The 24,677-nt window shown below is 38.8% G+C and overlaps 1 protein-coding gene across 1 annotated transcript in view; it reads left to right on the top strand.

Moving 5' to 3' along the window:
* The window catches only part of MAP3K4 (mitogen-activated protein kinase kinase kinase 4), a 76,747-nt gene that overhangs the window by 3,205 nt on the left and 48,865 nt on the right, over window positions 1–24,677 (top strand). The window contains exon 3 of the mRNA XM_032408242.1: window positions 10,981–12,344. Coding sequence (XP_032264133.1) covers window positions 10,981–12,344 — 1,364 coding nt within the window. The remainder of the gene's footprint in view (window positions 1–10,980; window positions 12,345–24,677) is intronic.

Below are 24,677 nucleotides of genomic sequence, written 5' to 3'. Positions count from 1 at the left end.
ACTGATTACCCCCTCAGAAACTTAATAGCTTTCCATTGCAGTTTATCATCTTTAAAATCAATCTTTATTCATTTTCTCAAAGATGTCTATAGAAGTTCCTTATCCAAAACAGGTGTCGCTGAAGTAGCATCTACTGAATCAATGTTAGTTAATACAGTTTTGCTTCGAGCTGGTGAAACTGAGAAGATGCCAATAGCACATCTGCTTTTTCGTCACTTATTGATCCATGCTATTTTAGGATAGGAGTTGAGGGCATAATTCTCACATTTTATAGATTGAGAAACTGAGGTCTAGCGTTTTTAAAGCAGCTTGAGGCCAGAAGGCTTGAGATAGGGACAGGACTATTTTTAGAAATAGTTCTCCTGGTACTCGATTTGGACTTTTTCCTAGTATAAGCAGTAGATGTTAAGCTTACCTGCATGCAGTACTTGAGTTAACTCTACTGCCTCACTGATCAGTCAGAAAACCAGTCACTAGATTTTTTTTTTAAAAAGATTTATTTATTTGAGAGAGAGAGAGAAAGAGTGGGCGCTTGTGTTCATGGGGCAGGGAGGGGCAGAGGGAGAGAGAAACGTAAGCAGACCCCGTGCTGAGTGCAGAGCCTGACGCATGGCTCCATCTCAGGACCCTGAGATCACCACCTGAGCCGAGACTAAGAGTCGAACACTTAACCGACTGTGTCACCCAGGTGCCCCCAGTCACTGGCTCTTTGTTGAGTGCCTACTGTCCTTCCGGGGTGTGTGGGAAATAGAAGATGGAAGTTTGTCTCTTTTCCTTCAATTTCTTTCAACTGTTTATTTCATAAAATTACAGAATCTTAGATCTGGAAGGGGTCTTAGAGACCACTTATTCCAGTTCCTGCCGTTTTTAAGGTAAAGGAATGGATGGCCATACATCTTTTGACTTGTACCTGTCTAACAGCAGACCTAGGAAACCAAAATCCTTAAAAATGTATTCTTTTTTTCTTATTGTAAAAGATTACGTGTTATAGGAAATTTAGAAACTACAGACAAAAAGAAAGAGAAATACCTGTAAACCCAATATAGAGAAATAATACCTGTTACCCTCTGTGGTGAAAGCCCCATCTCGTGTGGGAAGCATGCAGGCAGGCCGCGCAGGCTCACGCGGTGGAGCTGGGCTGAGGGCTGGTGAGGAGCGGCTGCTGTGGGTGGCCACGGCAGGGGGTGGGACGCCATGGGGCTCGAAGACTTGTGGAACAAGTGACATTTGTGCTATGACCTGAAGGCTGAGGCCGGAGACCCATATTTCAAACTAGTGTGTGATTCATGATAATATATTGGTCCCTTAGTATTTTCAAGAGCTTTTAGAATTAGTTAGGTTGGTCAGATTTATTTTAAAAGCTTTCCAAGGAAATATGAACTGGTGCATTCTTTCTTTCTCACTGCCACAAGCAAAGGCTCTCTGAATCATACCATTCACTTTAGAACTGCAGTCCAAGTTGGACTCATCTTTTTAATAAATGTCACCAATAATATTTGCATTTTTCTGGTTATCTATTGCTGTGTAACAAACCACCCCAAAACTTAGTGGCATGAAAGAACAACCATTTTATTGTGCTCATGATTCTGTGGGCCACATATTTAGGCAGGTCACAGCTTGTCTCAAACCCATCGTGTCTGGAGCTTTAGCTGGAACGGCTCAGTTGGCTGGAGATGTTGTCATGGCCTGAATAGGGCCCTAAGTGTGAGCTTTCAGTTCTTCTCCACGTGGTGTCTGCTGAGTCTTTGTGGTCCAAGATGGCTCCTTTACTCACATGTCTGGCATCTGGGCTGAGAGCTGGCCGGCATTGTTTTTGTTTTCCCCACATGACCTTCCACGTGGCTATCCTGGGATTCTTCACAGCATACTTGTTCCTGGGTAATTAGAATTCTTACGTGGCAGTTAGCTCCCCTAGAGCAAGTGTCATGAGAGAGAAAGGTGAAAGTTGTAAGGGTTCTTAGCTTAGGAAGTCACATAACATCACTTCTGCTGCATGCTTTGGCCACACAGGGCCACCAGAAGTCAGTGTGGGAGGGGACCACCCAGGGCATTTCAGCAGCAGGAGGTGTGGTTGTGGGCTGTAAGGGACTAGCTCCTACCTGCATTTGATATAAAGCTTTGGGGAATTAGTGTCCGGTCATTCATACTGTCTTTATGCCTCCAGCCCCTCTCCTTTTGTAAATGCAGACAACATCATAAGCATTCCTGAAGGACTAGAAGGACACAGAAAGGTAACTGAGGGCACTATGTTGCAAGGAGGTGAGAGTAACCATTATTTTTTTTTTTTTTTTAAGTAATGGTAGCCATTGTCATGAACTGATTATATGGATATGAGTCTTTAAATACTTTTATTATTATAGGCTCAGAGTAACTACTGCTAATCTACAGTAGTAACTAACTACTATAGATTTATTTTTTATAATTGGAAATTCAGTCCCAGGCCACTTTCTAACCAACTGGCTGTAAATCGAGAGTTCCCATGAGACCCTCTTCAGTTTCCATAATTTGCTAGAACTGTTCACAGAACTCAGAAACACACTTTACTTGTGTTTATGATTTATTATAAAGGACTCAGGAATAGCCAAATGGAAGAGATGCATGGGGCAAGGTGTGGGGGGTGACATGAACCCTCCGGGTCCTGCTGGCATTAGCCTCCCACTGCCTAGATGTGTTCACCAGCCTGGAAACTCATCACATTTCCTTGTTAAAGAGTTTTTAGAGAGTTTAATCTTCAGACTGCCCCCCTCCAACACCTTTCTGGGAGGTCAGGGTGGTGGCGGGGGGGGGGGGGGGGGGTGCTGAAAGTTCCAGCCCACTAATTATTTGCTCCTTCTGTGACCAGCCCCATTCTGAAGCTATCCAGGAGCACCCTTTAAGTCACCTCATTAGTATAAAAATAGATGTGATTGAAAGGGGCTCCTTATGAATAATAAAAGATGCTCCTATCACTCAGGAAATTCCAAGAGCTTTTAGCAGTTCTGTGCCAGGATCCTGGACAAAACCCAAATATATTTCTTATTATACCTCAGTGAGCAACTGCTAGCAAAGGTATGAGGAGATGGCAGCTTTGATACAAGGCTAATGGGAGTGTAAATTGTCTCAATCCTTGGGGGAGGGTAATTTGTTAATACAATCAAGTTGTGGTTGGTTATGTCCTTGACCCTGCAAATCCACTACTGGGAGTAGACTTTTAGAGTAGACTTTTAGAGAAGTTCCTGCAAATGGGCACAACAAATCCTGCAAAAAGATTCATTGTGTCATTCATTGTTTGTGATTTCCAAGCATAATACACAGTTGTATAACCACCAAGCAGGGTAATTCAAAACAAGTGTCTGTCATAGTGGTTGTCTGAGCTGCCAGGGGACTTAGGAGAGAGGAGACCTGCAGGGAGGTGAAGGACATAGGTGAGGTCGCCTTTGTTGGGATGGGATGGCGGTGGGGGTGGGGTGTGAAGGATGAAAGAGCTGAGGTTGCCATTGTTGGGGCGGGATGGCGGGGTAGGGGGGTGAAGGGCAAAGGCGAGGTCGCCATTGTCGAGATGGGATGTGGGTGTGAAGAATGAAGGTGAGGTTGTCATTGTTGCAGCGTTTTATTTCTTGCTTTATGTTGGTGGACTCTCAAATGATTGCCAGTTTAGAAGTTTACAAAAAGATATTTTATCTAATTTTTGCATTTCCCTGGGAATGTTAAAGACATTTTTGTTTTTAAAACATGAACTTCTGCTTTTAGAAGCTCTGATAAATATGATAGCAATGTTATGATGTCTAAGTGTGAACAGGTAGTTCCTTTTTACCTAAAAAAAGGCAGTTATGTGACATCCTGACTGATGTAACCTACCAGTTAAGCTCTTGAATTAGCTCACTGACCAGGCCTAATTTCATACTTTGATGAGTAGCAGGAATTAATTATTGTACTTTTGGATAATGGTAAATAACTGCCAAATTATAGCAATTAAGATTTTAATAATTTTTGGACAATAATTAGTCATATATAGCTGTTCTTAAGATTGGTTTAAGGGAGAGATAGTCAAACTATCTCATCCTTAAATTTTTGTGCCTTTTAATATAGCAGAAGGAAGTAAATCTAGTTCATCTCACAGTTTAAATAGGTTAAATAAGAATTAAAATACTCAAGCCACGTCCTTTTCAGAATGAATCTGCCTTGTAATCAGTATCAGTTCCATTTTGCTAGCAATATTATAATATACTGCAATAGCCAAATTATAGAGATAGAACGAGTATCTTAAGATATTTATATCAGAATTTGAACTTATGTGCATACACATGTATACACATACTGATTTCCCTATCATAAATATCTCAAAGTATATGTGTATGTGTGTGTATAAGTCTGTGTTTTTGCTAACAGTAGTAAGATTAGCAACGTGTTTTTGAGAGTATAATACTGCTGTAAAATTGAGCTGATAAAATGGTTACAAGTCAAATTCAGTCTGTAGAGTTCACCCTTGAACAATGCCGGGGTGAGGGTTTGATGGCCAGCTCCCTGCAGAGTCAAAAATTGGTGTATAACTTTTGACTCCCCAACGACTTAACTTCTAATAGCTTACTGTTGACCAGAAGCCTTACCGTGACATAATTAGTTGAATAACACATATTTTGTATATGTATTATGTACTGTATTCTTACAATGTAGTAAGCTAGAGAAAATAAATTTTTATTTATTTTATTATTATTATTTAGAGAGGGCCAGGGAGGGGCAGAGGGAGAGAGAATTTGAAGCAGCCTCCATGCCTAGTGTGGAGCCCATTGCAGGGCTTGATCTCACAACCCTGAGATCATGAGCTGCACCTAAATCAAGAGTCAGATGCTTCACTGACTGAGCCACCCAGGCACCCTGAAAAGGAAATGTTTTTAAGAAAATCTAAGAGAAAATACATTTACGGTATATATCAAAAAAAATCTGTGTATAAGTGGACCTGTGCAGTTCAAACCCTTGTTGTTCAATGGGTCAACTATATAGTCAGTCACAGGATTTGTTCATTGTTAACTAGAGTGGACCTAAATCTGTATTTCAGCTCTTCAGTCTAAACTCAGCCTGCTAGTCAAAGTTCTGTTTCACACTCTCCATATACAGTCTCACTGTTGCATCCATACTCTCTTCTTCTTGCCTTTGTGTCTCTTCATGCTCTTCTTCTCTGGCTTAAAAGATACTCTTGACTTCTTGCTACCCTTGTTTGAGCTCTGTCCATTCTTCAGAGCCCCCAGTCAAGGGGGCTTTGTAGTGGTGTTATTTAAAGTCTTTACAGATTAGTTACCCGCTATAATCTGCCGTTTATGACACTCAGTGTCTAACCTTTCCTTGGGCAGTTAGTACTGGTCTGTGAGCACCTGTGACAGGTGTTAACAGTGGTGTGATGACACGAACATGGGTTAGATCCCTGTCCTAATATTTACCATCTGTTGATGTTCCATGGTAGTCTTCATCACATTGCTGTTGTGAAGATTATGACAGTCTCTGTACAGCTCCTACTTGAAGATAAGGGGGTTGACTAAAGCAGTGTTTCCCAAAAATGTGCCATTCTAGCCGGGTTGAATCAGAGACACTGGGAGTGGGCTCAGGAGTCTGCATTTTAGCAAGAACCTAAGTGATTCTTAATGTTGACTGATATTTGAGAACCATGAATTTGATCTCTAAGCCCCTGCAGATTGCTGACATTGCTTGGACAGGACATCATTGCTCTAATGACCATCTCACACTTAAAGGTAAAGAGCAGCCATCTGTTTATGCTTACTCACTTGAGAGCTTGAGGAAGGCCCGTGTGTTGAATATGGATAGTACTCATATGGGAGAGCAGAAGTATTTCAAGGACTTGATAAAAAATACATTTTATACGTATTCTAAGGAGCCAGTTCTAGATATGGATGGTGGGAAAATTCAGTTGAATCTGTCATATCTCTTTAAACTAGTGAACCATATTGCTTGTTATTGGTTGCTTTTGGTTTCATTATAAAATTTTTTTTCTTTTCCTTTCATGTGCTTCTGATGAGGCAGGAATTATTGGTGATTGGCCAAAGGAAAAAGTAACTGCTTTGGAAGATCGCTATAACTGCACTAACCAAATCGCACCAGTTAATTTACAGCCACTCAGGAGATCAGATGTCCCATTAGTCTTACTGAAGTTATTATGAACTAGTTTTATAATACTATAATGAGAACTTGTCATGTAATACATTCTACTTTTGATTTATTCTCCTTTTCAGAAGCTGTTTGTATTTGACTTTTTATTAATTGCAAAGGGATTTAGTATTAAAAGAAAACTAGATGTAGAAACAAACTTGTCCATTATTAATGGGCTTTCAAGTTATTATTAAAAGTTTTACACTCATGTCAGATTGGGTACAGACAGAATATAAAGTGCTTGGGAATAAAAACTGTGTCTCAGCTTATAGATTTCTTTTCACCCCCAACACTGTAGTACTTCGCAATCTCCCTTAACTGACAGGTCCCTTATGGTTTCATAGAGGACTACCTGGTCACTGATTGCTAGGAAATACTCTTGTGTTTCCTTTGTCCATCACAAATATATTATTTGAAAAGTATAGCTACTGATAAAATAAATAGATTGATTTTTTTTCATGGTAGCTAGACTAGGGATTTAGTCTATTTTAAAAGTTTAAATTACATCATTTTAAAACACGATGATGTATCAGTTTCCATTTGTGTATTTTTTTCAAAACCAACTTGATTTTTTGTTTTGAAAAAAAAAAAAAAAACAACTCTTATGTTCCATCTTGTGCCTTTCCCTATTTGCTTTTCTTTACACACATTGTAAATCCAAATAAGCCATTGCTTTATGTAAACACAAAATTTTTAAAAATTGTATAATATACCATTTTGTATGCTATGAGGTAAGCTTAACAAGATTTGTATGTAATCTGCAAAAATTAGTTTCTTAGGCTACTAAAATTTGATTCTTCTTATACTGAAAAATGGGACTATGGCATTTTTTTTCCCTGTTGAGTCCTTTTAATTATTGAAATAAAGATCAAGGCTGAGAAGTTTTATCTTTTAATATTTTCATGCTTTGAATATTAGCTTCCTAGAAAATATAGCATAGTTTTGGGCATAATGTTTATAGCCCAGTCTTCTGGAGTTAAGAAAAACTATCCTAGCTACTCTCAGTTAACCTTTTGTTTTCCTTAGAATCTTTAAATCATGGATTAGAAGAACATTTATGAGTTATATAAGCCAAGTAATACGTTTTCACTGTTCACTATTACTTTCAAATTATAAATGGTATGCAAACATTCTCTGGCCATTATCAAGAATGTTACTCTATATCATTTTATAAAGTTTTGTTAGGATCCTAAATCCTAAGCTAAAAAAATTGTTTTTTTGTTGCATAAATATTTGGTTTCTTTGATTCAAAACCATTTATTTGGATGTATGTACCAATACAGCATTCTCTTCTAGGTCTGCATTGCTTCTCTTCTGTACACGTTTCTTGGATGTTCTTATGTATTCTATTCTCCTGGTATTAAATAACGTGTGTATATACTGATGACTTCCAAATCTGTATCTTTGGATTTCTCTCCTGAGCTCAAGACCCACATTACTTACCTACAGATATCACCAACATAGCTGTCCCATAGACCCCTCAAATTTAGTGTATTAAAAACTAAACTCATTATCTTTACCTCTAGCCTTAAACAGTGATACCATGTATGTCATTTTGTGTTTCACAGTGACAAAGTATAGTATCAGTTCCTATCTTGAAAAATAAAATATAGTGGAGTTAAATTTGGAAGCACTTGTTAGCTTTGCTTTCAAATAACCATTGTTTTACCAAGTAGAGATGAATGGTATGTATGTGCTATGTCAATAAAGGTATGAAGAACACAGAGAAAACATTGAAGAGGAGACAAAGGCCGGGCTTGGGCAAATTTTTTATAAATGAATATTGATAGGCATTTGTAGCTAGAAACAAAATTATGAAGAAATTTTTTTGAATGGATTGCATAAAATGTTTTAAGACCTTTAGAAATAAGATAGATTATGGGGCGCCTGGGTGGCTCAGTCGTTAAGTATCTGCCTTCGGCTCAGGTCATGATCCCAGCATCCTGGGATCAAGCCCCGCATCAGGCTCCCTGCTCGGTGGGAAGCCTGCTTCTTCCTCTCCCACTCCCCCTGCTTGTGTTCCCTCTCTAGCTGTGTCTCCCTCTGTCAAATAAGTAAATAAAATCTTTTTTTTTTTTTTTAAAGAAGTAAGATAGATTAAAACTACAGATAAAAATTCGATCATTTAAAAATATTGGTAATTAAAAAGTAATAATAGCCGTTTTTATATTAAAATGTAGCAAAAATCCCTATAGGCAGATAAAATCCTTTTTGATGGACCATAAAGGAAATTAGTGTGCATGCATGCCTGTAGGGGAGGGGAAGGGGCAGGGGGAGAGGGAGAAACAGAATCCTAAGCAGGCTGTATGCCCAGAGTGGGAACCCAATATGGGGCTCAGTCTCATGACCCTAAGATCATGACCTGAGCAGAAATCAAGAGTCAGATGCTTAACTGACTGAGCTACCCAGGTGCCCCTAAAATTCTTCTTTTAAAACTATTTTAATTTAAATTGATTAGAAGGTAAATTGGTTTTATTTATTTATTTTTATTTTTTATTTTTTTTAAAGATTTTTATTTATTTATTTGACAGAGAGAGACACAGCGAGAGAGGGAACACAAGCAGGGGGAGTGGGAGAGGGAGAAGCAGGCTTCCCACCGAGCAGGGAGCCCGATGCGGGGCTCGATCCCAGGACCCTGGGATCATGACCTGAGTTGAAGGCCGACGCTTAAAGACTACGCCACCCAGGTGCCCCGGTAAATTGGTTTTAAACAGGATTTCTTTAGTGAATTGATTTTGCGTATATTAGTTTGTAACCCATATAAATATACCCTATTTCACCACATCTAAGGCATACTATAATATATTTTAAGAAAAAAAATGCTTGTTACAATTGATGACACAGTGTGATTTTTAAAAAAATTTTTTTTTTTTTTTATTTGAGAGAGAGAGCAAGAGAGAGAGCACAAGCAGGGAGAGTGGGAGAGGGAGAAGCAGGCTCCCCACTGAGCAGGAAGCCCGATGCGGGGCTCGATCCCAGGATCCTGAGATCATGACCTGAGCTGAAGGCAGACGCTTAACTGACTGAGCCACCCAGGTGCCCCGACACAGTGTGTTTTTATACTTAGAATTTTTATTTTTTATTTACTGAAAGAGCCCTTTTTTATACTTCTTGATATTTAGATACAGGATTTAAAAAACTATTTGTTACTTATGTTGTGTGTGTGTGTTATAATATATATATTTTATATATATAAAAGAAAAAGTAAAACGTATTAGTGAGTATGTTTCTAAAACTTAATCATATCATCAGTTATAAAACATATTTTAATTTCAGAGATGTTAAAATACAGAATGTGTGACCTGGATTCAGTGACACGAAGTATATCTTGGGTGTGGAGGGGAGACTGGAATGGGGTTTTAGGTTTGGCCATTAGCCGTATATGAAGTGGAAGCGAAGATTACGCAGGGAGGGGGAAAGTAAGGCAGAGGAGATCGAAGAGTGGAACTCTGAGAAACAGCGTTTTCTGGAGTGAGCCAGGTTCCAAGGAGGAAATTTAAAAAGGAGTGACTTGGGAAGTAGAAAAGAACCCAGAGACTGTTTTATCTAGAAAGCAACAGGATGAAGGGATTTCGGTAAGGCAGAGGTGGTTAATAGTGGCAGAAATGCCAAACAGGAAGGAAGGGGGGTGTGTGTTCATTTCAAAGCTTGGGAGGAAAATTAATAGCACTTTCTATAATTGTTTGACGAGAAAGTGTGATACTTACTTTCTTTGCTTTAATTTTGAATGATTTTATATGCCAGTTGAGGCAAATGGTACTGAATTATTCTGTATGTCTTCAGTTTTGTTAATGCTAAATTTAAAATGTTATTATTGTTCATTTGTGGGAAAGAAGAAACCAAGGAGTAGAGTAAATTAACATTTTTACCTATTATCTGTCTTTCATTTTTTTATGAGAATAATCTGAAAGTGCTTAAAGATTCTTTGCTCAGTCTATTTCATTTTACTAATGAGAGAAGTGACCCAGGAGGGGTGTCTGGGTGGCTCAGTCAGTTAAGCGTCTGCTTTCGGCTCAGGTCGTAATCCCAGGGTCCTGGGATGAGCCCCATGTCGGGCTCCCCGCTCAGCGGAGAGCCTGCTTCTCCCTCTCCCTCTGCCTTCTGCTCTGCCTACTTGTGCTCTGTCTCTCTGTCAAATAAATAAACTCTTAAAAAAAAAAAAGTGACCCAGGAAACTTAACGCGGTCTGCTCCAAGTTAGTAAGTTCAGTTCACCGCGGAGGCAGGGATGGGATGTGTTGTGTTTTTGTTTTTGGTTTTTTTTTTTAAGATATTTATTTATTTATTTATTTATTTGACAGAGACAAAGACAGTGAGAGAGGGAACATGAGCAGGGGGAGTGGGAGAGGGAGAAGCAGGCCTCCTGCTGAGCAGGGAGCCTGATGCGGGGCTCGATCCCAGGACCCTGGGATCATGACCTGAGCCGAAGGCAGGCGCTTAACCGACTGAGCCACTCAGGTGCCTGGATATGTTTTCTAAATCATGGTTCTATCAGGTCTGCTGTGCTGCTTTTCCCTTCTTAAGTCCAAGGCGATTAACTTGTGGTGAGTTCGGGTAACTGCATTTCTAGTGTAGAGGAATGGCTTGTTTTAGATTTGTAGTGGAGAATATTAGAGAGCATAGCAAGTATAATAAAGCAGGGAAAATGGATAAAATCTTTTTGGAAATTTAGAGAGAAATGTGTATATTTTGAATCTTTTAATTTTCAGCATATGGTTATGATCTTTTTCTCCAGTAACAGCTTGAAAAATAAGTATATGTGAATATCAGTTTTATTGAAGATATTGAGAGTAGCTTCATGTTTTAGAGTTAACACAATGATCTGTTTATTTCTTTTTAATAGAAAAAATGAATGCACCAAACCAGCCTCCCCACAAAGACACTGGGAAAACTGTGGAGAATGTGGAAGAATACAGCTATAAGCAGGAGAAGAAGATCCGAGCAGCTCTTAGGACAACAGAGCGTGATCATAAGAAAAATGTGCAGTGCTCGTTCATGTTGGACTCAGTGGGTGGGTCTTTGCCCAAAAAATCAATTCCAGATGTGGATCTTAATAAGCCTTACCTCAGTCTTGGCTGCAGCAACGCTAAGCTTCCGGTATCCGTGCCCATGCCTATAGCCAGAACTGCACGCCAGACTTCTAGGACTGACTGTCCAGCAGATCGCTTAAAGTTTTTTGAGACTTTACGACTTCTGCTAAAGCTTACCTCAGTCTCCAAGAAGAAGGACAGGGAGCAAAGAGGACAGGAAAATACGTCTGCTTTCTGGTTTAACCGATCTAATGAACTGATCTGGTTAGAGCTACAAGCCTGGCATGCAGGACGGACCATTAATGACCAGGACCTCTTTTTATATACAGCCCGTCAAGCCATCCCAGATATTATCAACGAAATCCTTACTTTCAAAGTTAATTATGGGAGCTTTGCCTTTGTTAGAAATGGAGCTAGTTTTAATGGTACTTCAGTAGAAGGGCAGTGCAGAGCCCCTCATGGAACAAATATGGTGGGTTATTCAGCATATCATGAGCATCTCCAACGCCAGAGGGTGTCGTTTGAGCAGGTAAAGCGGATAATGGAGTTGCTGGAGTACATAGAAGCACTTTATCCATCGTTGCAGGCTCTTCAGAAGGACTATGAAAAATATGCTGCAAAAGACTTCCAGGACAGGGTGCAGGCACTCTGTTTGTGGTTAAACATCACAAAGGACTTAAATCAGAAGTTAAGGATTATGGGCACTGTTTTGGGCATCAAGAATTTATCAGACATTGGCTGGCCAGTGTTTGAAATCCCTTCTCCTCGATCATCCAAAGGCAATGAGCCAGAAGATGAGGGTGATGACACAGAAGGGGACTTGAAAGAGCTGGAAAGTAGCGCGGATGAGAGTGAAGAAGAACAGCTCTCAGGTCCAAGGGCACTGGAAGCCACAGAGCCCACTGACAGCAGTTTCAACGTCCATTCGCAGGATTGCGTGCCTAAGAAGCTTGAGAGGCTTGAGTCTGAGGACGACCCTGTTGGCTGGGGAGCACCAGACTGCAGTACAGAAGCAGGCTTTAGTAGACATTGTCTGACTTCTATTTATAGACCATTTGTAGACAAAGCACTGAAGCAAATGGGGTTAAGAAAGTTAATTTTAAGACTTCACAAGCTGATGGACGGTTCCTTGCAGAGGGCACGCGTAGCCCTGGTAAAGAGTGACCGTCCAGTGGAGGTAGGTTTCTGGTAGGCGTTAGTATGGTCTTGTCCTCAGTTCCATTCTTACAGTGTGCTGTGGTGGTTATTACGTCCTTTCGTAGTTTTGATATTTTTAAGGTGTAAGTGGTAGTTACTGTAACTTGCAGATTTAAACATTTCTGTAAAGCACTGTGATAAATGCGGAAATGGATCTATGAAAACTGTATGAAGTTTAGTGAATTAAGTGTAAGGTGGTGTGTGGAGGAAAAAAATCCAGCCATATAAATATAGGATGGAGAGGACAGGCTAGGTATAAATAAAGAGGGAAGAAAGCCACAATCATGGGTGACCACAGGCTGAATATGAGTCAGTAAAAAGCCAACATGATGCTAAAATATTTTTAAATGAATATGGCATCCAGGGTCATGGATACGGTTCTTTCTCTATTCTTTGCAATAGCTTGTTCCCTTTTTGAGTAGCATGTCCAGTTTTTGGCCACTGTATTTTAAACCAATAAAAACAGATACTACACATGATTTTAGCCAAAAGAGCTGTGAGTTGTAGAGAAATGTAAGAATGTAAGAATGATCAAATGATCTTTTTTTTTTTTTTTAAAGATTTTATTTATTTATTTGACAGAGAGAGAGACAGCGAGAGAGGGAACACAAGCAGGGGGAGTGGGAGAGGGAGAAGCAGGCTTCCCACCGAGCAGGGAGCCCGATGCGGGGCTCGATCCCAGGACCCTGGGATCATGACCTGAGCCGAAGGCAGACGCTTAACGACTGAGCCACCCAGGCGCCCCGAATGATCAAATGATCTTATTTGGCAAAGTTAACGATTAGCATAGATGATAGAATTTTAAGGAAAGTCTTAGTTATCAAATCCACATTTTGATATGTGAAGATTTCTGTGAGAGGAATATGCCTCCTAGAAAAAGCAGTTTGAAAACAGTGCAAATTTTGTTTTGATAGCTTCATGTCTCAGAAATTCTTTACTGTTAAGGGTGGTCAAACTAGAAAGGGGGACACTGTTGGATACCGTTTTTGAGAGGAAGAAGAGCAATTTTTCTCTTGTGGTGAGTTTGCATGTTCATCTGGCTAAAAGCAAAAGCACCCAGATCTTTGAGTTCCTTTATACCTGTCTCTGGTTGTCATTTTCAATTTTAGTAGTTATTTACATACATACGTGTACCTTTTATTTTTATTTTTTAAATTTCAGTTTACTGCACAGTCTGGCTGGCTTTGGAGTGAGAGGTGATACAATCGAAGGCATTTTCTTTATGATGGGAAACACTGGAAGAGAACCTCAGTTCATAAGATTTTTATTTTTCATGAACTAGACCATGAACCCTAGGAGAACCGGGTCAGACATTCACATCATACAGAAAGATGTTTGCAAAAGGAATCTGTACTTTGTAGCAATAAGAAGTTAGTTTACTTTGAGTATTATTTTAATTACAAGTCTTAAAAGTGAATTTATATATGAGATCCTGTTTTTTTTCCTTAAGATTTTTTTATTTACTTGAGAGAGAGAAAGAGAGCACATGAGCAGGGGGGAGGGGCAGAGGCAGAGAGAGAAGCAGACTCCCTGCTGATCAGGGTGTCCGATTCAGGATTTGTTCCCAGGACCCTGGGATCAATGAGATCTTCTTTGAACAGTATTTTAACTCTGAATGATTTTTTATGTACATCTTTTTATTAAAGCAAATGACTGTTTTCCCGTTTAGTCCAAAATAACTACTGTATACGATTTTTTTTTATAGTGCAGGTTTCAAGATCAGTCGAACAAAACTAGATACGGAATACGGATCTGCCGTATACTTCAGATGGTGAATGACTTACTTTGATCTAGGTTTTTGGCTGGAGTGGTTCAGTTCCAGGGAGGACACATGTGGGCAAGACAGGGTCGATGATTGATTTTTATTGTGAAACACTATTTTTGAAGTAATATGAATGAAACATCTCTGGCAGTATTACCTTATCTCTGATTCAGTAGATTTCATGAGAGAGAGGGACTCATGATAAAGGCCCTGGGAGGCATGTGGGGGCTTCTTAAAACTGCTTTAAACTCCCAACCCCAAATTCTTTTCCTGTTCCCTGAGAACCATTTGTGACAATGAACTGTCCCTACTAATGGTAGAGCTTTGCATCCCTTAGATGTGTTGGAACAAGAAGAAGATTGGGAATGAGTGCACTACATTTTCTATTAGAACTCAAGTTGAAAACAGATGATGAACTATGGTAGCCCATACTTTTGAATTCCTGTCAATGTTGTATTCCTTCGGTTTGACCAGTTGAGATTTAACTGCAAAGGTTATCCTTATAGAAAAGAAGAGTCATACAAATTCAAAGCTCATAAAGTGTGTAAATTAAAGACTGTTAGAATTACTTGCAGATTGTTTGCTTTTCAAAACAAAAATGAAGTACAGAAGCCCCTGTTTGAAGTTTTGTTTTATAAAATGTTGTGTTTGTCAGATAACAAAAGAGTAACCAAGAGCTGAAGTAGAATTTCAGTCCAAACTAATAAAAGATGAGGCTTCAACATTATAATGAACTCAGTGGGAAAGTAAGACTTATTTTTATTTCCATTTCAGGAACATAATTTCTGGAAGGGGAGGTGTATGTGTGTGTATGTATATGAATGTATGTAGACTTCCTTCTGGGTTTTAGTCTTTGACTAAGTATGTTGGAGAAAGAGCCACAGTTTTTGAAATCAAGTAGCTGGATTCCATTCCTTGGTGTGGGTCTTTCTCACCACATGGCTTTGTAAATGACTTAATCTTTCTGATCCTAAATCATCGCATCTGTAAAATGGCTATAATACATTCCTACCTACCTCACAGGGTTGTTGTGAGGCTTTAAAAAGGTATTTGTATAAATGGTAAAATACTATAGAAGCCAAATATAAACTATTAATTTTTAGAAGCTTTGTTAATTTTTTTTTCTTTTGAAGCTAACTGTAAGTCAATATGGGCCAGATTATTCTATATGTTTATTTTTAAAATGTATTTAACCTTTTAATTTCTGCCAAATACTCCTGCATTTGAAGGACATACGTTTTAAGCAGTGTATAGGCTTTAGGTTTAAAGACAGTTTTATTTTCATTCTTGATAGAAGCGTCTTGACCAGTGGGCACCACAGAATGTACCCAATACATATCTTCTATGTTGCAATGTTTTTTTGGCTTATGTGATAATAGTAATGAATATAGTTGAAGGATTTCTTGTCTATATCTTTATATTTTTATGCTTTATGATTAAGTTACTTGTGATTAGTGTTTATAAATAACATATGATCTTATATTTAATTCCCCTTGGCTTATAAACATGCTTTTATAAAGCAATTTTTCTCTAAAATTTTATTATATTTTAAAATCTTTAAATTTAAAAACTTGTAATCTTGGGATGATTCTGGATTTTTGGAAAACTTGCAAAGATAGTACAGAGTTTTCATATGTTCCTTATGCAGCTTCCTCTAATACTGGCATCTTACTTTACTTTGCTATTTGTCAAAATTAGTATATTAACATTGGTGTAAGATACTGTTAACTAAACTGTGGGCATTATTTGGATTTCTGTTTTTGTGCTACTGTCCCCTTTCTGTTCCAGGACCCAGTCAAGGACGCCACCTTGCTCTTAGTCGTGTCTTCTCAGTCTCCTCTGATCTGTGTAGTTGCTCAGTCTTCCCTTGGTTTCGCGATCTGGACGGCTTGTAGAACAGTCTCTGAATTTGGGTTTGTCCGGTGTTTTATCAAGATGAGACTGGGGGCTTGGGCTGGGCAGAAATGCCACAGAGTTGAAGCGCTCCCCATGGCATTGTATTGTCCCTGGTGATGTTAACCTGGGTTCCTCGGTGAAGGTGTTGTCTGCGGGGTTCCTCCACAAGTTATCAGTTTTCCCTTTCCCTGCTGTACTCTTGGATGTGAGTTACTAGATGCAGCCCACGTTCACGGGGAGGGCAATGAGTCTCCACCTCTAGGAGTAGGAAGTATCTACATGTAGTATTTGGAATTTTTCTGTATGAAAGATTTACCTCTTCCCTCCCATTTATTTATCTCAGTGGGAAGTCATAAATATTTATTTTTTCTTTGGGTTATAATCCAGTAGTATTGTTCTTTATTTTGTTGCTCAAATTGTTCCTTCTTTAGCTACTGTAACTCTTCCAGTTGGCTTCTGTGTCCTTTTGACATGCCTGCATCTTTTTTTGTATTGTTTTGCTTTTTGAGCAGTTTCTTACTCTATGGCATCATCCTTTATTTTTCCTGTTGCACTCCTGAAATCAGCCATTTCCCCGAGGAGCTCTGGTTCGTTTTATTGGAGGATGTTATTTAGAAATGAAGATCTGGGCACTGGATGTTACTGTTGGGGTGTTATTGCTTCCAGGACCATTCAGTGGTAGAGTTAGAAAATATAGGAATGTCTTTCACCCATTGTGTATGCACAGCTCGATAGTTACTTCTCTATCGATTCTCCTTGCTTACCCATCTGTCTGTCTATCTGTGAGAAATAAACATGAGTTCACACTGATGTCTCAGGCCTAAGCCAGCATCACCAATTTCATCCTAGTCTTCCTCTCCTGCTTATTTGTAATTTTTTCTCTTGTGGTGAGAAACCTGGCTCCCATTACTACAGTTATTTACATATTTGTGCAGCCAGAGTATACACGTAAAGTAGTTTCAGAATTGCTAACCGGGACCCCTGTGAGGAATAAATTTGGCAACTAGAGTATAGCATTTCAGTACAGTTCTTTTTATCTTTAGTCTTAGAGAGTCACCACAGAATTTTCCAGAGTTAGCTAGGTCAGCACCTTTTTCCTTCACCCTCTTCAGTGAGGTCATATCATTCATTTGTAATATAGTGGTTCACTTAATCTCAGTCTGCATTCCGTCCTGGGATTCCCCAGTGTTCTAGTTGATTTTTTTAAGTTTGCCATAAAGTTTACTTTTTGTGTTGTACAGTCCTTTGGGTTTTGTGCATTTAAAATGTTAAATACCCATAAAATATTTGAGCCATAGGTTGTGATATGGTTATTTTATGCTCCTTCCTTTTAGCTTTACCATACGAAATTTATACATTTTCAGAAGAAGAGGCAGATAAAATTTTTACTTAATGTAGTGTATAAAAAAGTATAGTTGCCTGACTGATTGCATGTTATCATGCATATTACCTCAGATCCTAAGGAAAAGTTTTGGTTATTTTATAAATTACTTTCCTTTGAATTAGAAATGATGATGTGATTATTATAAGTTTAATGGCCAATAAAATATTGTTTGTTTTATGATCCAAGAATAATCATGCTAATTTTTTCCTGTAAGCGCAACAAACCCTGAAGAGGTTGCCTTCTGTATTCAGAGTGGACAACGGCTGTAGAAACTAGGATATAAAATTAACAACAGTCACCATTTATCAAGTCTTCCGCATGCTAGGCACAACAACAAAATGAAGTGGTGGTGTTAATTCTCTATCTTTCAAATAAGGAGAGTAGGTAACTTGCCCCAAATCACAGGAGCTGTAGATTGTTGGAGGAATTCAAATCCAGGATTCTGGGATACCAGACTTTAAACTGTGCTAATGGTGTCCAAACCTGGCTGCGCACCAGCATTATCCAGGGAGCTTTTGAAAATTCATGTACCTAATGTCCTCTTTGGATATAGGGCAAATCAGAGTCTCTTGGGGTGGGACGTGAGCGCTGCCATTCTTAACAGACCTCCAACGTGCTTCCTCTGTAGCTGGACCAGCACCAGTGCAATTCTGGGTAAGCCCATTGGAAACACTAAGTAGGCTACAGCACTCGCCCACCCCCGCCTTTCAGATTAGTGTTCATTAATACAGTTATTATAGTTAATTGTTTTATTTGCTTCAGTCATCACCTGTCTGATTTCATTAGTAAAGTTACACGGACTTTGTCATTGAGTAAGTGGCAAGCTGATAAGCACATTCTTGCTCATTTGCCTTTAGGTTTTCTGTTTCCTTTTTTTTTTTTTTTTTTAAGATTTTATTTATTTATTTGACAGAGAGAGACACAGCGAGAGAGGAAGCACAAGCAGGGGGAGTGGGAGAGGGAGAAGCAGGCTTCCCGCTGAGCAGGGAGCCCGATGCGGGGCTCGATCCCAGGACCCTGGGACCACGACCTGAGCCGAAGGCAGACGCTTAATGACTGAGCCACCCAGGTGCCCCTAGGTTTTCTGTTTTCTAAAAGCACACTTACTTGAGGGGAAATAGGAAGTTGTTCTGTGTTATTTTTGACTGCAGTGAGCCAACGGAGTCAAACCTGATGTAAGACGGAGACGATCAGAGGACAGAGCTCACAGCTCGCAGCGGAGAACTGCATCCCGTGAAGACAGCACAGCAGCAGCGAGACTAGTAGCTAGCATTAACTGAGTACTTGCTGTGTGGAGGCGGGTCGGTCAAGTGACGTGGTCACGGTTGGGTGTATCCCGTGGGGCAGAGCCAGGGTGCGAACGCAGAACTGCCTATAAATCTGTGCTCTTCACCATTACAGTATGCTGCCCCTTGAAGTCGTATTTTGTCCCACCTAGTGCTTGGGTATTTTTTGACGTAATGGCTAGCATTTGAAAATAAGATTTCACGTGAAATTCTGGATTTTTTTGCTTTCCTTAAAATACTGAGAGGAAGTCTGTCAACCCTGGGCCCACATTCCCACATGATAGCATCTGGCGGGCTCCGATGGACCACAGTGCCCGTTGTTTCTTTCTCTCTTACCGTCACCCTTCCCTAGCCCCCCATTGACATCACCCACCTGGCCCTGTAGGCATTTCAGTTTGTGATACGACCCCTGGTGTAGAATCATAGAAACTTTTGAAGGGTAACAAAAAGTTGATCCTTGAACAACACGGGGGTTAGATGTGCTGATCCCTTGCACCGTTGAAAATATGTGTATGATGTTTGACTTCCCCACAACTTAACTACTAATAGCCTCCTGTTGACTGGAAGCCTTGTTGATAACCTTAACAGTCAATTAGCATATATTTTATATGTTACATGTACTATATATTATAATAAAGTAAGCAAGAGAAAAAAATGTTATTGAGAAAATCATAAGAGAAGATACATTCACAGTACTGTACTGTATTTTATAAAAAAAAATCCACGTCTAAGTGGACCCACATAGTTCAAACTTGTGCTGTTCAAGGGTCAACTGTATTTTGATCTGTTCCTTTATTTTATAAAACAATACACTTTCTTTTTTTTTTTACTTATTTATTGAATGTGTATATAAAGAAACAAAGTTGCTGCTTATCTTGTAGTCTGGCTCAGAGTAGTAATTCTTTGGTTTGCATCTTTCACACTTTTTTGTGCTTATATAAATACATATCTTTGTTATGTAATACAGGTAATTTTTTAAAAAGTTTTCATTTAAATTCCCGTTAGTTAACATACAGTGTAATGTTAGTGTCAGGTGTACCATATAGTGATTCAGCACTTCCACACCCAGTGCTCATCATGACTAGTGCTCTCTTTTTTAAAAGTGATAATGCTGTATTTATTCTATGACTGATAGGGTTGTTCCCCACCCCGCTCCCCACTCTTTTCTTTGGATTAGTCCCCATATTGGTATATGTAGCTCTACTTCAGTTCCAATTAACTACTACATGGGATGCCATCATAGGAATGAATCATTTTACTCTTTTCTTTAAATCCCACCGTCTGCCTCTGGCAACCGTCAGTCTGCTCTCTGTATCTCTGAGTTCAGTTTTGTTTTATTTTGTTTTTAGATTTCACCTACAGGTAGTATCATATGGTATTTGTCTTTCTCTGTCTGACTTATTTCACTTAGCAAAATGTCCTCAAGATCCATCCTTGTCACAAATGGCAGGATTTCCTTCTTTTTTCGGTGACTGAGTAAGCTTCCTTTTTATGTACATGTAAAATCTCACACCATCGATAGACACTTAGGTTTTTCCGTATCTTGCCTACCGTACATAATGCTGCAGTGAACACGGCGGGTGCACATTTCTTTTTGCGTTAGTGTTTTCCTTTTCTTTGGATAAATACACTGAAGTGGAATTGCTAGATCATACGGTAGGTCTGTTTTTAATTTTTGAGGAACTTCTGTACTGTTTTCCATAGTGGCTGCATCAGTTTACATTCCCACCAACAGTGCACAAACATTTCCTTTTCTCCACATCTTTACCAACACTTGTGACTTCTTTTTGATAATAGCCATTCACTGAGGGTGAGGTGATATCTTATTTTGTGTGTGTGTGTGTGTGTGTGTGTGTGTGTAGATTTATTTATTTATTTATTCATTTTGAGAGAGAGAGTAGTGCACGCATGAGCTAAAGGGGCAGAGGGAGAGGGAAAGATTCTCAAGCAGACTGTGTGCTTGGGGTCCAATCTCACAACCCTGACATCATGACCTGAGCTGAAACCAAGAGTCGGATGCTCAACTGACGGTGCCACCCAGGCGCCCCCCTTATTGTGGTTTTGATTTGCATTTCCCTAATGATTATAACCATTTCACTCTTAATGGGCACTTAATTTTTTTCCTTTATAAGTGGTGTAGCCACAAATACTGTGCACATTCCCCTTTATGAACTTCATTGTTTTGTAAGAATGGTTAATTGAAATGGAAATATGGGGTCATTGGGTATACATATTTAAATCTTTGATAGATATTGCGAAGCTGGTCTTCAGAATGGCTGTACTAATGTATACTTTACCCAGTGGTGTAGGAGAAATCCCATTTGTCCTCATTTTTGCAACCATGATCAGTAAAAACTATAATTTCATGTTAATCTTAATTCTTTTCATTTTTAGTGACATTCAGCTGTTGTCAAGTTTATAGGCCACATGCATGTCTTCTTTGTATTTTCTTTTATTCATTTTGTTCATTTTCTATTGGGTTTTTTATTATAGTGTTGACCTGTTGGAGCTATTTTTATTTTATAGATATTATTCATTTTTTATTATGGCTGTAAATTGTCTTTAACTTGTTTATGTTTTTCACTAGATAGAAATTTAAAATTTTTATTTTAGTCTTGATCACCTTATTTTGTGTGTAGTCAGAGATTATAAAACCTTCTATATTTTTCCCCTTATTTTTACATACTTCAAAAATTTTTGTTATGGAAAATTATTAAACCCGTGCAAAAGTAGACAGAATAATATTATGAATCCCTTTGAATCTGTATCCCAGCACACTGATTATCAACTCATGGTCAGTACCTCTAGCCACTCGACACCTTCTTCCATCACTTTGAAGAAAACCTCAGGTGTCATCATATTTTATCCTTAAATAGTTCAGGATGTTTCTCTGAAGGATTTGGGCTTGTTCTAGAAATGTACCACAGTACCATTATCACACCTAAAACATAGCATTAACTCCCTTGATCATCAAAGATCAAATTAGTGTTCATATTTTGATTGTGTCATAGTTATCTTGACTTTCTTTAAAAAATATTGTGCAATTTAAGTCAGTTTTCAAATAATCATACAAGGTAAGAGTTCATTATATTTTTTCCCCCCACAGATTTTATTTATGTATTTATTTGAGAGAGAGAGAGAGTTCTTGAGCGGTGGGGAGGGGCAGAGAGAGAGGGAGAGGGTATCTCAAGCAGACTCCGCATTGAGCGCGGAGCCTGATACGGGGATTGATCCCACAGCCTGAGATCATGACCTGAGCCGAAACCATGAGTTAAGGCTTAACTGACTGAGCCCCACAGGTGTCCCCAGTTCATTATATTTCTTAAGTCTTTTTTAATCTGTAGCTCCCCCTCCCTTTTTTTTTTTTTGCCATGTATTTATTGAAGAACCTGGACCTTTTATCCTATAGAGATTCTCCTACAGTCTGAATTGTGACTGTGCCTACAGTTGTCCTTTTTGCTTGTTTCCTTTTTCTCTGTGTTCTGTGTAAACTGACTGTAAAAACTAGTGGCTTGATTAGATTCAGGATTTCTTGATTGATTGGTTGATTGATGGTGTTAATACTGCTTCATGGGGACACATATAATGTATGTCTCTTTGAGACATTAGCAGCTAATGATCATAGATCGCTTACTTCAGTAAGGATTGAGAAGTGATATTTCTAATTCTCTTTTCTTCTTATTAGCTTAATTATCAGCTGCATTAAGTAGATATTGCTACAAAGAGAAACCTTCCTCAATCATTATTTGGTCACCCAGTGGAATAATTGAACAGAAGTGACAGGGTGAATATGCTTGAGTCGTTCCCTTTTCTTTACCCTTTTTTTAAAAAATGAGTTGGTTTATTGGTGACCAGTTAGTGTTTTTTTATTAATATGATTTTGAACTCATGAATTTAAACCTGTTTGATATTTTTCTTTTTTTTTTTTTTTAGATTTTTTTTTTTTTATTTATTTATTTGAGAGAGAGAGAATGAGAGAGAGCACATGAGAGGGGGGAGGGTGAGAGGGAGAAGCAGACTCCCTGCCGAGCAGGGAGCCCGACGCGGGACTCGATCCAGGGACTCCAGGATCATGACCTGAGCCGAAGGCAGTTGCTTAACCAACTGAGCCACCCAGGCGCCCCAATATTTTTCAACCCATCGAAATCATTATTGTAATCCGTTGAAGTAATTATAATAATTGATGTTCCCATTGTCCCATTTTGGACAATGGGAACATATTCAAGTTGGCTGAAGTCCTTTTATCACAGCCCTAGTGAGTAGTGTTTCATAACTTCGATAGCTGATATAAGAAGCTGTTTTAAGCTTGTATTGTACATCTGCTTGAGATTGGGAATCTTGATTTATCTTCAGGGAATCCTTGTTCCTTTTGTTGGGAAGTAGTGTTCAAGGACTACAGTACCGGCATTGCTCATTGTAACGGAAATGGTCGATCGTTGTTTTAGTTCTCTTCAGGAGAAAAAACACACAGAAATACACAAAAATACATCCCAATTTCATACTGACAATTCAAAATCAGGATTTTAAAATCTCTTTTGACTTTTCTTCTACACTGAAAAAATTTGAGGTGATAACAGAATGATGGCATGAGAATATCAGAGTAGTAGATTATTAGAATATGCTGACTATATTCCAGAATACATACACAATAATCTCAGAATAGTACCATCAGCAATATGATTACTGAAAAAGTGTAAGTTTCCCCCCCCCATCCTTAGGGATAGACCCTTTGGGATATACCACCAAATTACTGTGTTTTTTCAAGACACCTGAATAATTCTTCTCACGATTATGCCACTAACTAGACATATAGTTAGAATCTCTTCTTTTTTTGGTTGTGTATTTAAAATAACAGCTTTATTGAGACAGAATTCACAAACCATGAAATTCACCATTTTGAAGTGTTCACTTCAGTGGTTTTTACTATATTCAGAGTTGTATAACCACCACCACTGGCTATTTTTAGAACATATTCAGCATTCCCAAGAGAAGCCCTGTCCCCTTCAGCTGCCACCTCCACAGTCCTTCTGCTCATCCTCTCAGCCCTGAGCAACCACTTACCTGCTTTCTGTTTCTTTATATTTGCCTGTTCTGGACATTTCATATAAATGGAATCATATATGTGGTCTTTTGTGACTGGCTGCTTTCAGTTGGCATCATGTCTTCAAGGCTCATCCACTCTGTAGTGTCTATCAGTACTTCATTCCTCTTGATGGCTGCGTGATACTCCACTGTGCGGATACGCCACATCTTATTTCTCCATTCATAGATCTTTTATTTTTTTATTTTTAGGTATTGCTTTTTAAACTTAACTTTGCAAGAATTATGTAAAATACTTGGTTTTAAGAGAAAATCTATGGAATAATATATTTTCAAGGGAATCTGGTTTCCCTGATAAACATGAGCTTTAAAAGAAGCTGTTTTATTCTTCCATTTTTTAATATAAGCTGTGTATGCAATTTTCTTTACTTACTTTTAATATATGACCACTTTATTTTTACCCCTTAAGGTTATATTAATATTCGTACCCTTATTGCTCTCCCCTGCCCCAACATTTTTTGGTTGTTATTTGTTGGTTCTCCACCATGAGGATATTGGAATTGTCCTTTTCTTTTATCTGGGTTTTCATTTGAAGTGATTTTCTTTTACTTCCAGTGAAATGCTATGATATTGCATATGCCCTCGGCTTTCTCCCGGGGTTTGGTAGTTGTGGTGTATCTGCAGTATGGCCATTATGGACCTAATTTTCTCCCTTACGTTCTCACCTCCTTTTAGCCCTACGGGAGTGTGTGTGTGTGTTTCCACAGGTGGACATAGAGACGTAGATAGATAAGAGATGTAGATTTAGACAGGCTCTTGTTCTGACAGCCTCCTGAGTCATTTTGTTCATAGTAGATTCCTCGGTAAGGGCTCATAAGACCAGTGTTTTCTGAGTTCTTGGATTTTCCTAACAGTTTGCAGAATTGACTCTTGCAAGTATATTTG

Source organism: Phoca vitulina, unplaced genomic scaffold (assembly GCF_004348235.1).
Source record: "Phoca vitulina isolate PV1807 unplaced genomic scaffold, GSC_HSeal_1.0 scaffold9, whole genome shotgun sequence".
Classification (NCBI taxonomy): domain Eukaryota; kingdom Metazoa; phylum Chordata; class Mammalia; order Carnivora; family Phocidae; genus Phoca; species Phoca vitulina.
This window is presented reverse-complemented; position numbering and strand designations above follow the sequence as displayed.